General features: G+C 37.3%; 1 protein-coding gene across 1 annotated transcript in view; it reads left to right on the top strand.

Annotated features, from left to right (window-relative positions):
* The window catches only part of POLA1 (polymerase (DNA directed), alpha 1, catalytic subunit), a 199183-nt gene that overhangs the window by 73771 nt on the left and 110477 nt on the right, over nt 1-14935 (top strand). Inside the window, exons 28-32 of the mRNA XM_010571305.1 lie at nt 1420-1625; nt 2914-3046; nt 4654-4785; nt 6840-7014; nt 14393-14574. Coding sequence (XP_010569607.1) covers nt 1420-1625; nt 2914-3046; nt 4654-4785; nt 6840-7014; nt 14393-14574 — 828 coding nt within the window. The remainder of the gene's footprint in view (nt 1-1419; nt 1626-2913; nt 3047-4653; nt 4786-6839; nt 7015-14392; nt 14575-14935) is intronic.

Consider the following 14935-nt stretch of genomic DNA (forward strand, 5'->3'; position numbering starts at 1 on the left):
TCATAACTTATAAATATACAAGGGATATAAAACACTACTAAGGATAGCCCCAGATTTTTAAAAGTGATGATAGCTACTGCAATAGGAAAAAGGGAGAGCTAAGTGAGAAAAATTAAATACACACATATATGTATACGTATACATAATACATATACATGGAAAATTTGTAAGGAAAGTTTTGGTTAACACTGGTAATGTGGGCCCAAAGCTAGGTAGAAAACCAATGAGATTTTATGCTGGAAGTACTGTTCCTGTCTTAGTGAGGGTATGTGTTAGGTGGCGAAAGAACTTTAATTTATATAAAACTTCAGTGAGGCATGAGAAAAGGATAGTTCATAGTTGGTGGTCTCTGACGAGAGAACTGGAAATAACAGAGGAGTAAGGGTGGTTAGGGAGATACTGAAAATCAAGAGGGAATGAAAGTTGTAGAGGAAAGAAAATGAAGAGTAGAACATGTGAAGACAGAACAGGATGTCTGAGGAGTGATATGCAGGTATTCTGTTGAAGAAAGTAAAGTAAAAATGTATGAAGAAAGAAAAATGCGAGTGGGAAACTTTTAGTTGAGCCAGTAGGTGGGCGAATGTGTACTGGAACTGAAGTTCTTTGTTAAAGGTACATGCTGTTTTGAGCTGTTGCACTTCTATCCTCTTAGAATAGAGGTAAGAGATGTGGAGCCACTTGATATTTTGTACTATATTAAGGCAACATATCAAGTGCAATTTCAAGCTTTTGTATGTGGATAAGACATAGCCTGTGTGTAGAAAAATGGCACCTTTTCCTCTCAAAGAAATCAGGCTATAGAAAAAGTAGGCATATTGTGGGGAAGGGTATAAATAAACACTTGCCCATTTGTGCGTGTTTTTCCTCAACAGACACAGAGCTCTGGTCTGCAGTCATAGCTCTCCCTCCCCTCCCTGGTTGGAGGGGGGAGAAAAAAAAAGCGCCTTTGCAAGACACCTTTTTTATAAAGCAATTTCCATGTTATAAATGACGGTCTCTTATCTTTTCCTAGTAAGTGGATCCCTACTCTGAAATCCCTTGTTCGCTTAATTTATGTGAGAGGCTAGATGGAGTAGCCGCCCTAGCAAAACGGGCTGGAGTCAAGTTATCTGCAAGGTCACATTCAGTCCCATGCTTCTCTGCCCAGTTTAATTTTATTAGGGAGTTAGGTATACCAAGCTATAAATCCTGAAGAAGCCAATGGGTGAACCTTAATTTTAATAGTAGTTCATAGTTAATACTGTGTACTTAATTTCATGCTTAATGATATCTAACGAGTCTTTAAAATGTGAATGCAAACACACAGTGTGTAGTGTTACTTGTTTTAAAACTTAAGAATGATACAATTCTAGATGGAAGTTAAATTTGTCCATAGTTACTAAGGTGTTGCATTTGGTTTTAATGTTGGTGCATTCACAGATCAAAAGTGAAGTGAACAAGCTCTATAAACTGTTGGAAATTGATATTGATGGAGTCTTTAAGTCCTTGCTACTGTTAAAGAAGAAGAAATATGCTGCTCTGATTGTGGAACCAACAGGAGATGGGAAATATGTAACTAAACAAGAACTGAAAGGATTGGATATAGTCCGGAGAGACTGGTGTGATCTTGCAAAAGAGACTGGAAAGTGAGTTTCTTTTTCCCATTGTCCTCTTTGCTTTATATTAAACAGTACATGCTTCATAAACATTTGATATCACGTTGCTGTTTCCTGAAAAGTCCAGACTGGTAACTAACATCACTGTTAGAGCGTATTAGCTGATTTTTTTAGGAGATAGTAAATGTTGCATTTTGGCATTGGTAACAGATTATACTTGTGCCAGTCCAAATGTCTCTAATTTTACTGTCTGTTTTTGTATCTTCTGTGGAAGCTATGCATTGGAGTTGTTGCAATGTTGTATATGCAGTTTAATAAACCACAGCTGAAAGCTTGTGGAAATGGTAGGTGCTATCAGTGTTTGGAGTCATAGGTTTTAGGTCAGATTTTTTTCAAAGATGGTTAAAGAGGCTGGTGGTCAGCTCTTTCAGCATCCTCTAATAAAGCTGGAAGTGCACTGGGTGCAGCTTGAGGAGGTGATCCCTTCCCCCAAGACTGTTTCTCTTCCATTTTTCAAATGCGACTCTTCTGATGCTTCATTATGATGGATGCTGGATCAATGATTTATTAGTTGTCATTGCACAGGGCATTTTCGTACTTACATTCAATGGAGATAATACATTTAGCACTGTAGAAAGAAAATTGGAGCGGGTGGAGAGGTGGTCATCTGGAGGCTGACTCAACTTGTATTGCGTACTGCCTCTTGAAAACTTAACTTAAATAAATTGGGGCCCAAATGTATCAAAAAATGAATACTTTTCTACATCTGTAAAAATACACCACACACTTGCTTACTGTTCTTAAGACTTGCATTTTCTAAGAAAAGATGCATCATAATAGAAGCAAATTTTTCCAAGTTAGGAATGTATTAGTAATTAAAGCTATACAAATGTTTGAGAGTGTTCTTTAGTGACTAACTCTTCTGCAGCTGGCAGATCTTCCAACCACATTTTACAGAAATAGGCAAGACTTTGCTTACTTGATATGTTCTCTTCTCCCCCATCTTAAGATACCTGCTATGGAATAATAAATGGCAAAATGAAATGGGAGCAGAAAATAGAAACCAGTTGTACTCAACAATTCCAAATCACTGTTTAACATTAGAACTATTTAAAATAATTTGCTTTTAGTACAATAAGTAAATAAATAAAATGCAAAATGAAATATCCTGGCAAATTTCTATAAATTTGGCATGAGACTTCATCCTTAGGCTCTTTAATTTCTAGAGGTAACGCAGGGGAAGAGAGGATTGTGTTTATTGTAATGGTTTTGCTTTGCTTGTCTTAAGCTTTTCTTCAACTCTGGACTGTTTTTACAGCTATATAATTGGTCAGATTCTTTCTGATCAGCCCCGAGACATAATCGTGGAAAATATTCAAAGGCAGCTCATAGAAATTGGAGAAAATGTGATCAATGGCAAGATCCCAGTAAATCAGTTTGAAATAAACAAGGTAAATGACGTCTCAGCTCTTTTCTGTCTTGGAAAAACTTTACTGTTCCTGAATATATTGACGTCTGATAAAAATCTTTTTAATCCTTATAATGCTGTGAAATATCAAGAGTTCTATTAGATACTGAATAGCATGGAACATACTGCAAAGATCCTACAATATGAGAAAAAATACCTTGTGGGGCTGGAGGCCTGCCTTGCTTCCTCAGAATAACAACTTTTGTGTCTTGTCCCATCCTGCTGTCTTCCCTGCTGATTCTGCACTTTGAGAATGACGTGATAGCTCATGCTTTCAGGAGAAGTTTTCTCCTAAGCTGTTATTTTATATTTTAGGTTTAAAATACATAAGCTGAAGAATGCAATGGAAAAAAAATCAAGCATTCTGTTTTTTAGAAAACCCATATAAAAGCATACTGTTGTTAGTTTATTTCTCTTCAAAGCTCCATAGAAGAAGGCTAATAGTCATTTTGAGATCTCATTCAAGACTTTACTGCCGCAAGAAGTAAAATACTCTGCTTTATCTATAGGAGTTTTAGCAAACAGCGTTGTGGTTTTGGTTTATTTTTATGAATCCTCAATGAAACCTGTAGTTTTAACTTCAAAAGCTGCCCCCGCCCTGCCCCTGCTAGGGGGCTGTTTTACTGAGTTGGATATTACGTGCTCCTCTCATGCTTCTAATAGAAGAGATTTCCCAAATTTGCTCTATCCAAAGTCTCTTTCTTTTGCCAGCCAGACATCTGTCTGCTCTGTAAGACTGTGTTAATCAATCAGTTAAGAAGTGTGTTCAGGTTGTCATATGTGTCTTGGAGACAGCAGTGATTTTTATGGTTGACTAAAAACAAACAAACAAAAAAAGTGTTCTGACGCAAATAATCTAACAGTACTTAGTATCCCGGTAAAAGATATACATGGAATAATTTTCACTTTAAATGCTGAATGTTCCTCTGTTTTACTACTTTGGGAAAAAATAAATAATGTGTTTCACTATTAACTCAAATGTATAAATTGTTTCTAAGAATTGGGATGACGGTAAATATTTAAACGTAGCATTTTATTTTCTGTAAAGGAAAAACACATTGTGGAATCTCAGTAGTATGAGATACGTGGAAATATTTAAATCCAGTTGTATCCTCTTGCTACAGAGTGTTAAATACACTTAACCACTTGATATTCAGATTTACTTTATGACCTGACCTGGTGCAGGGGTAAGAGGGTAATCTCTGGCTGTATTTTTGTATTTTGCGTAATGTTTTCATCTTCAATGTAGTTTAATTTTAAAACAATTGCATTATATCTGTAACTGTTTTGAACTGTTGTGCTTTTAATGTAATCCATTTTTCAGACAGCAATTGTAGAAGCATCCTCTCATTTTATTAATAATAAAATTTTTAAAGTATGAAGGACTGGTACCTAGACCTTAATGTCTGGAACATACCTTTATTACAATTTTTTCATCTTTCTTTTTTGTCTTGCAAATGTACTTGTGAATAGTAGATGGATGAGGATAGCTACTATGTAATCTTGTCTTTGACAGTTCTGAGTTGTCCATCACGGAAGTAAAATACTTTTCTCATAGTTATGTTTCTGTTTCCTCCTTTGATCTCTCAGGCATTGACAAAAGATCCACAGGATTATCCTGACAGAAAAAGCTTGCCACATGTGCATGTTGCCATGTGGATAAACTCTCAAGGAGGCCGAAGGGTGAAGGCAGGAGACACGGTGTCATACATCATTTGTCAGGTAAAAATGTCTTTATATATAGCTAAATACTAGGTATTGTTTTGAGAGATGGCAAAGAAAACCAATCGAACTCCTGGAAAAAATGTTTTGACGTTTCTTTGTAGTGAGATTATGTTATAGTTTAAAATAGTCAGTTTACTGTACTAAATTCAGTGTTATAGAGCCAGAAAGAACTATTGTGATCAGCTCAGGTCATCTGACTATTTTCATATAGTGGCTGATGAAATTTCCCTGAATTAATTTCTGTTTGGAACTAGAACTTATTTTTAAGGAAAATATCCAGTCTTCGTTTTAAGGAGAAGAAAATTCTGGTGGTGAAGAGCCTGTCATTCTTGGAAAGCTAGCTAATTAATTGGTGGTAGTGGTTAATAGTGTCATTGTTATTTCCAGTCTCAACCTGTGTCTTTTCAGTTCATAGTCATTGGATCTGGCACTACCTCTGTTGGATAGACTGGGGAATTTGAGGAACTTTCTGTTTTCAGATGTTTATCCTATAAATGTTTGTCATTATCTCACAAATATATAGTCCACTTTGGATTTACTGTTAAAAAAAAAAAAAAGGTGTCGGTTGGATTAGATGGACCAAGGGATCTCTTATGCCAAACTGATGGACTTGGCAACGTGACTTCTACAGTGGACCACTATTTCAGCTCCTTCATCGTTACAAACTGAAAGATACTGTATTTTATTTAACTGAGAATTCTTAGCCTGGCATGATGAAGCTGCCAAGACTTATGAGAGCTGGGCCATGGGTACGGCTGAGCAATGGCACAATACAAGGGAAGAATGTACTTGTTGAAAGAAGGGAGCTGAAGGAATTGCATTGTAATTATTTTTGCAAAGCAGCTGGATGAGCTGAATAGTCCTAAATTAATTTTGTTCTGAATACTAAGTTGTCTGAAAGGGGTGGGAGGGACCAATGGCTTGCAGTCTGTCTATTAGTGATGGGTTTTCAGTCCATGGTTGCTGACCCTACTGAAGTCAGTAGCTTGTCTTAACTGAAAAATGAAGGTGTTGTGTTCATGCATTAGTTTTATTTTGCTGTAAAAAAAGGCAAAAAAGAGACTGTACTTAGCAAAAAATAAGCTGTGGTACTCCCCCCCCATCCCCATTAAGGTTTACTTCTTATACTGAATGCTTGCTAAAATACTGCTTTTAAGTTCTGCTCTAAGATTTTTGACACACATGAAAAAAAAAATTTCCTAGTGTAGTTGTGGACTGGAAATATGATTCTACAGACTGAATGAGTTACGTTTTCCAGAAGAGTAATGTCATCTTAGAGTTGATACTTAATTCCTCCATGAATACTGTTTTCAATTTAATTATTGCCTTCCTAAATGGAATTATTTTCTTCTTATCTTCCTCTTTCAAGTTGGAGAAGAATGTAATGTATACTCTAACCTCTGAGTGGTGTTTCTCTGTTGGCTTGAGATGTCACCATGTGTTTCTTTCAGTTTTTCCGAATATTTCAGAATTTGCTCTTTCAGATTGATACTATTGCCTCTGCCATTTATTCTCATGCCAATGAACGATGGTCCATTCTCTGACCATGCATTCTATTTGTTTCTTTATAGAATTGAGGAATCTAAATTTCCTAGCAAAACAGATATAGTTTTGATATCCACGACTTAGAATTTGCTTGTTGTGCAAAATGATAATGCTAGTTTAGTACAAAGTGAATCCAAAATGCATGCCCTCTGCATATTTTTAACTGGGCTGATGGTTACAATGTGTTTTCATTGTGCATTTCAGAATTGACAGATGGGACTGTTTACTCTGTCTACTCTTACTGATTTGCACGTGTAGGCTGCAATAATACAAGCTGGATTTACATTCTTGAACTTGCTAGTTGATGCCAGCATCAGCAATGCAATTTTTTTTTTTTACTACTGCTGGAGTTGTATTGGATGCATAATAAATCAACCGAAAAAGAGTGATTGTGTAACAATTTTGTGATAAAATAATGCATAATGTTTGAAGCATAATCCTTTGCATAGACTGAATGTGGATTTTACTTTTTTCACACTTTGTTTTGTATGTGTCTCCTGTCTCAGGATGGATCCGATCTCAGTGCCAGCCAGCGAGCATATGCTCCAGAACAGTTGCAAAAGCAAGACAATCTTACTGTTGATACTCACTACTACCTGTCACAGCAAATACATCCAGTAGTTGCTAGAATATGTGAGCCCATAGAGGGAATTGATTCTGTTCTTATTGCAACGTGGTTAGGTAAGTATTCTAAATTCAGTTTATTTAAAGAATTACAGGAGACAAAGTGAGAAGTTTTAATGTATGTTTCTTAACAGAAATGCTTCCCAAAATCAGTCTTTTTTACAATGAACAATAGCTTGTGTTACATAGTCTATAGAAAGCAGCTTGGATTGTAAGTGTATTTCTATGACTTTTGCAGAATACCGTTTTTCAGAAGGTGATCGTTAACGTGAACTTAATCTTAGAATACTACTTCAGAGTTACAAAAATTTACTGTTCATAAATGACAATACTATTGCATGTCTTTGAGATTTTCTTAAGTTACTGAAGTAGTTCTGGAGCATGCATCCAAAACTAGAATTTTTCCAGAGAGAAGCCCTAGCATCTCTAGCATCTTCCCAGGGAGAAAGCAGTCATAGTTACAATGAAAGGATACAAATATTTGGTAGGGTGTAAGTGAAGACTTTTGTTTGCTAGAACTGACCTAGTGGATAATAGAAACATAAAACCTTAGTAACAGTTTTGCCTGCCTCATATGGAGAAATGAAGTGGCCAAAAAAAAAAGCAAGCTATAAAAAAACATGACTAATGCTGGTGACCCACAGAATCACCAGTTTTTCATCAAAGGAGCAACAGGGAATTGCTCTTGTTAGGGTTGTTTTTCCTCTTAAGAGGATGTCAAAGGAATTGGAGATTTTTCTGCCCAACTCTGATTGCCTCTGTCTGCTCCATTTCCTAGGCTTCTTACCTAGAAAGAAGTGTAGGTGTTGAAAAATTGTTAACAGTTGTGTCAGGTCTCCTTCCATGAAAATACAGTACTGTGCGTGTAATCCTTGTAGTGTTGTTTCCTCCCTAAAAGTGGTTCACCAACAGACATGATTGATTTCCTTGATAAACAGAAATTTTGTGATTTGTATCCTACATCTAGTTCATTATTTTTAAAACTGTTACTCAAGGACATGGAAAAAGTTGTTAATCTTGCTGGCTGCTGAGTTCTTGACAAGACTGTCCTCTCCCACAAGAAACCTTTTTTAGAGAGTTGCACTGTGTCAGTTTAATAATCTCCTGTTTGATGCTATGCCCCTGTCTGGAGGAAGTTCAGACTTGGAGAAATTATTTTGTTCAGAATTTTGGAATGCTCAAAGGACGAGTTAGTCCTCAGCATTTTGTATTTAGGTAATGGCCAAGATCCAGGATTTGGTCACTTAAAACCAACCAGCAGCATGTTGCCTTCAGGACTGTTCACCTGGGACACTGCATCTCTTTAGCTTCCTTACTAATGGTGGGTTCTGCTCATGATAAGCTTGCAGTTTGCACTTAAAATGTGTGCAAGTAAGTTCCTGTCTTGTTGCTCCTCAAGAAGGGTGATAGCCATGAAAGATTTTCATCTCCCAAGACAGTCTGTATAATGTGCAGCTTATTCCACCTCCATTTCCAAGTTGTCTGTAAAAAAAAAAAAAAAAAAAAGACAGGAATTTTGCTTTTTCTGGGAGGCTGCAAGGGTATTTCTTGGAGGTATTCGATGTTGCAGTGTGTCCTCAGCAGCTCTGGTGCTTTGAGGAGGTGTCAGCCAAGCTTCACACATGCAGGCTGACCATACAAATCATTCTGTTTATGTGGCAGGGCCTTGGTATACAACTTTCCCCTTGATGTCAGAGTGGATTATGTGGTATGCCTGACTGAAAAGGTCAAGCACTCTTGGTTAGATTGAAGCCATTTAAAATAGGCGGTAAACTTGTACTTCGATTAGGTGAAAGACAGGAAAGATTTCTGAAGCTAGTTTATTTTATTTGGCAAAGATTGTTAGTCTTGTGGGGTTAGGCTCAAATTCAGAGTTGTTCCTTATTCACAACAGGTCGAATTTTCAAAAAGACTGTCTCCTTTCAGGCACCTAAATTAAGTGCCCAGATCTTAAGAACTGTGTGCCACTTGATAGTATCTACTGTTTGCAAATGCCTATGCTGCTTTTTGTGCTATAGTATGTTCGAGATGAAAATTTCTTTTATGGTCTATAATAGCATCCTGCAGCTGAGAGTTTATTAATAGTTCACAATTGTCAGTCTGGAAACCTGTATGTATCTATTACAATCTTAGATCTGAAATGTGTTCAGTTTGACCTTGCTGTGCTATAAAAATGTTACCTCCTTCTCCAGCTTTTTTCCTGGGAATGCTTGAATTGAGCTTTAGGGTAAAGAAGTCATGTATTTTTCAAAAGTTCTGCTCTACTTAGGTCTTTATATACAGCACTTAATCAGAGTCGTACATAAATCGTTGCAAGCTGAAGTTATCTTACAGCTTTTTTTTTTTTAACGGTACTAGAGGGAAGTGGTTTTGTTTCAAAGAAGTTGAAAATAGTTTATAAGTTATAGAAGTGTATGAGATACTTGAGCCCAGCTTGCTACAACAAGCAAACATGAAAACTGTTTACTGTTCTGTGTTGCTAAATTGAGCTTTTTTGCTGAGTATTTTCATCATGTTACATATCCAAATTCCTGCCGTTTTTCCTATCTTGTTGCAAAAGAGCGTATTTTTCTGTTCTGAAGAAGAAAGCTGGTGTTCTGGAGGGTATCGAAGTGGACATACATATCTGTGGACCAAAACTTGGTTGCATTCCCATTGTGTGTGTCTTCCCCCACCTGATCTGATTTATTGTGTTATGCAGGGTATGTGTCTGTATAGGGAGAACGGTTGTAGAAGAATGATGTTGTTTTCATATTTAACAGAATCCCTTTATAAGGTGAATGTTTCATTGATGTCACTGTGTTAGTCCGAGTAGATAAAATTGAGTTCTACGTAGGGAAGCTTTGCTCATATCAAAATGAAGAAAAGTTCTTCATTCTGTTAGTGCTCAGAGCAAGTTATTTTAAGCTATTTTAGATGCTGAAGAACAAAAGCAAATAACCACACCTAAAAATTGCAGAGAACTCCTTAAATATCGTATTTATTCACTATGGAATCAAGCTGAAAATTGCCTTTTGTTTTTGGACATTGTAGGAGGTCTGCCTAGCCTTTGAGAGATGGAAATTCATTGTTCCTAAAAATGAGAACCTCATGGGCATACTCTTGCATTCACTGTCTTTTTCTTGAAGTTCTCAAGGAAAAGGAGTGGCAAGATGAGGATTGTCAGGGTTTCTGAAACTAAGTAAAGTGTGAAGTCTGATCAGTAATATCATTCAATAAATCTGGTCATCTTAAATGCTTGCAGACCTTATATACTTCATCCTGAAGATAGCTTTTAAATGAAAAGAACTGTATTGGCAGAACAATTCTCTTAATGTATTTAAAGTAAGGGTTTTTTGTTGATACATAAATACTGCTCCTTCTTGTCTCAAAAAAAAAATCCCATTCTATTTTTGTGTTGTCAAAAGTATCTAAACATTATGGAAGCAGAGTCATTTAACCATGGGATTTTTGTAGCTGTTTCTTCATAACATCATTTTCTCTAAATTCTGGGAATTGCTGACTGCTGTCCTAGACTGTGTCATGGTCTTCTGAAAGAGATGTGTGCTACTGCCTTACAGGTGGATGTGCATGTTGGTGCTCTGCAGATTGCTTGGCATTTGGGCATTTCTTAGGAAGGCTATCTGATTTTAAGGAGTCATTAACTGAGTCCTGATGAGGCTTGTCATTAAGAGTACTTCCCAGTGCTGGTCCCTCCTTCCACGCAGTGTCTGCGTGTTAGCTGCTCCTTGTAAGGAAACCCACCACCACCTTAAAGATAGTGTCTTTTTTAATTTTCTTCTTCCTAGAGAGTCATTTAATAGGAGCCTTTAATATATTATTTAGCAGCTGCTCAGTCTGACCCTTCCGACAGGAACTAGGACAGTTGTGCTCTCCTTGTGGCACTCAGGAATTACATCAGGTTCTGTCTTTTTTTTGTTGGTTTTCTCACATTAGGGAGTGAAGCGAGGGGAGAATGATGGCAATTAAGATTCAAATAATGACGAAGCTTCGTGACAACAGAGCAATAAACCCCGAAGCCCATGAATTTTGCTGTTTGTGGTCTAGCTGGGTTTGCTTGGGATGCTCTAGACCCGCTCAGAAACTGAGGCTGGCCGAAGCGTTTTCCGACTGCGCGGGAGGCCCTTGTAAGGACCCGGTGCACCAGGCAGGCTAGCTTTGCAGCGCAGGAGGATCCCTCTGAGAAAAATAAAAAAAAGCGTGCGTTTCCGAAGGGCAGAGGCCTTGGCCGCCCAGGGTGAGATTGGGAGGGCGGCCGGCCCCGGCCCCGGCCCCGGCGCCGGCGCCTCGCCCTGACTGAAATGCGCGGGCTCAGCCTCGAGGTGGCAGCACCGGATGCCGTTTCCCTGCCTCTCACAAAATGTCTAACGGGCGAGAAGGGACAGGCGGGGAAACTTTTCCGTCGCTTCCCCACTAACCTGCGGGTTGAAATGCAAAATGCCCTCGGGCTTTGTTCAGCGGTCGGCGGGGACGCCGGCCAGCGCCCTGCCAGACGTCTCCCTGGCGGCTGAGGCTGCGGGACGCCGCTGCCTCCCTACCTGCTCCCCGGGGAGGGAGGGAGGGAGGGTGTGTGGGAAGGCCTGTGGAGACCGCCTGCAGAAACGTTCTTTTTTTAAAATACTGCCATTAGTAAAAGCTGTTCGACCTGTCCTCAGCTTCTTGAGTGACCTCTTTTGCTTGCTAGTTAGTAACTGTTTTAATAATTCTATTAAATAATTCAGGAACAAGTCCTGGAACTTACTTTTTATTGTTTACTTTTGTCATGCTAGGTTCATCAGCGTAGTTTTAATGCTACAGTTCTTTGTCGCGTATGCAACCTTGCAGTTTTGGTGAGGTTGGACAGCTTACCTGTGGTGTAGCTAATTTAATGATGGCCCTGAAGATTTTCACGTCAGAGTAAATCAAAGTCCCTTTGATTTTTCTTGATGTCATGGGGAAAAAAAAAAAAGAATTCAAAGAAGTTCACTGATTAGTCTCATCCTATTCATTTAAAAATTATCAAAACCAGATTTTTATTCCCCCCCCCCCCCCCCCCATCAGATAGTCCCTGTTTTGTTTACCGTGTAGTGACCTGGTCCGAGAGGATACCAGTCAATGTGCTGAAATGGATTAACTGAACCAACTAACTATTCTTGAAGTGAGATAATAGATAAAGTAGGTCCCAGTTCCACAAGATAATTCATGTTCTTTTAAAAGCCTGATTTGTAGTCCCTTTGATTTCACTGGAAAAAGTTAGATGTGCACTTGAATCATCACAGTATTTTTTCCTATTGTTTTCTCCAGCCAAAACAGCTAAGAAAGTTCAGAAATAGGTGCGATTTAAATTTTTTCAATGAATAACTTTTTTTTTTCTGTTAAATTATTACCAAATGTCCAGGTGCTTATTTGGTGTCACTGGTTTTGACTGAATATTGGAAAACTGGAGTTATCTGAAGACCAGAATTTATCTCCTTTTGTCTTTTATTTAGTGAACTAGTTTTGCTCTATGTTTCCCTTTGGGAAACAACCAAAGATAGATTTCTAGCTGAACTTTAATGGCATCTGTATTGGAAAGTTGCAACGATATTTCTTCATTCCACTTCTGAACTCAGAGTAAACTGAGAATTTTTGTTTGTATTCACCGTTACTATCTTAGATCCAACCTATTGCATACTTAGTTGTTTTTTTTGCAAAATCTTAATACTAAACTCAAGTCCCCTTTCTAAACCTTTTATCTACTACCTGTGTGTTGCAGAACATACTCTTTGTTTTCTAAACCAGCAAATATATTATCAACCCTTTAAAAAAAGGGGGGGGGGGGGGGGCAGTCCTTCCTAACAAAACCCCACAGTCTTTTTTTGGGGGTACCATATGTACTAGAGTGTAAAAAAAGCTCTTAGCAATGTTTTTTGCTTTGTCAGTTCTTCCTTTTAATGAACAGTAGAGAACTGTATTAAAAGTTTAAGAACCTCTTGGAGGTGAATTGTTACCCATATGCATTGACATTTGTTTCTTTTGATAAAATTAAAATTGGGAAGATTGATTAAATTTTAGTGAAACCCCTATTCTATCAAGAACCAAATACGCTTACTCGGCAATGGAATTTTTCCTTGTCCTTGAATTTGTTTTATGATTGCAAAATAGAAATTCAGAATAGCGATAGTAAAGACACACATATCAAATCTTTTATGTAAAGACAATCTATATCTGCCTGTATAACACAACTCTTTTTTATGTGCAATAATATTTGTCTAGTTTAACTGAATATTGTTCCCAAACATTGTCTTTAAGTCTTTGGGTACTGTATAGTAAGCTTAAGAAGAACTGTAAAATCTAGCTTCACTCTCTATTTGTAATCTTTCTTGCTCTTTCTATAACAATTATTACATTTATTATTGAAATTTACAGAAGATATGGGTTAGTACGTAGTAATCTGTTACTTGGCTTAATTAGCCTCAGTTAATATTTTTTGAAGTGCTTCTCTTTAATCTTTTCTTCTTAATCATAAAGTAAGCTATAGTTTTCTGAATGTTTTCTTGTACATGCTCATTTGATTCATTTTTTTTTCTAGCATGTGCTATTTGCTAGAGTTCACAAAAAAAACCTGTAAATGGGGTACGTGGACTTTTAAAAGGTTGCACATGACAAAGGATGACAAAACCCGTGGATTTTTATTAAGTTTACTTTGGCAGTCTTACTCCTAGGGCAGTGAACTTCGTGCTTGCTTGCTTATTTACTTATTTGTGATTGAATCAGTATTTTTAGGATCTCTTTTGTGTATTTATTTGTTTAAAATCTTGAGTTCTGGCAATCAAAAATAAAGCATTTTGTCTCCAGCGCTGCCGTTTTAAATGCTGCTGCTGAATTTTAACCACTGCATTAGATTGAAACCTACATGCTGTTAACCACTGAGCCAAAATGAAATCGACCACTGCATTGAAATCAGAGTTGGCAGTTGTATACGGACTTGAAGGAGTTGGTAATAGCAGTGCACCCGCGTTTCTTTAATGGGGTTTTTATTCTCTGTTTTCAGTTTTAATGGTGCCATTTTGATTTAAAGACTGTTTCTTAATAACGATGCACATTTTTATTGAAATATTTTCAATGTAACTTAAGAAGAAAATAACAATAAAGTCATCCGTTAGGAGTGGTTTCCTCAGAAACAAAATGTTCTGTTGAATACTCCCATGATAATGCAGTGTGCTTGTTTTATTTATAAAGCAATCTTGCTTAAGAAGATAAGATTCCTTCATGTTTCGTGAACCTTTATTTATGGTTAAAAATTGTAAAATATATTTATGTTTTATAGAGGAAGTTTTGCTAAAGAGAAATTTTCAGCTTCTGAATTTACATTTTGTAACTTTCTTTTGAATCTGCTTCACCAAGCATATGAAAAATGAGCCTACTTGCATGGTTGACCTCTTAGTCTTTTGAAATTTTTGTTTCTTATTAATAGGACTGGATCCCTCCCAATTCAGAGTCCATCACCATTACCATAAAGATGAGGAGAATGATGCCTTGGTTGGTGGCCCAGCTCAGCTCACTGATGAGGAGAAATATAGGGATTGTGAAAGATTCAAGTTTTGCTGCCTCAAATGCGGAACAGAAAATATTTATGACAATGTCTTTGATGGTTCGGTTAGTTTTTTTTCTGTTTCATTTCTGTTCACCGGTGAGGGAGAAAAATACTTGCAGACAGAACAGCTTTTCAGATAGGATTCATATGATGTAGGAGAAGATACCATATTGTTTGAGTCCTGCTATTTATAGCTTTCAAACAGAAATTTGCTGATAGGATAGTGCTGAAATATTTTTCCCATTTTTGCTTGTCAGCTGTGTCGTCTAGCAGAACATGTGAGATTATCTGACTTCATTAATCTGTTTGCCCACAGTCATGAATGATTGTTGCTGTAACTTTTTAAGGAATCCTTATCTTAACACCTTAGTAACTTCTAGTTCTCTACTTAATGAAACTTTCATATAGCAATGGCAATTGCTT

Source organism: Haliaeetus leucocephalus, unplaced genomic scaffold (genome assembly GCF_000737465.1).
Source record: "Haliaeetus leucocephalus isolate CR32 unplaced genomic scaffold, Haliaeetus_leucocephalus-4.0 Scaffold317, whole genome shotgun sequence".
NCBI classification, from domain to species: Eukaryota; Metazoa; Chordata; class Aves; order Accipitriformes; family Accipitridae; genus Haliaeetus; species Haliaeetus leucocephalus.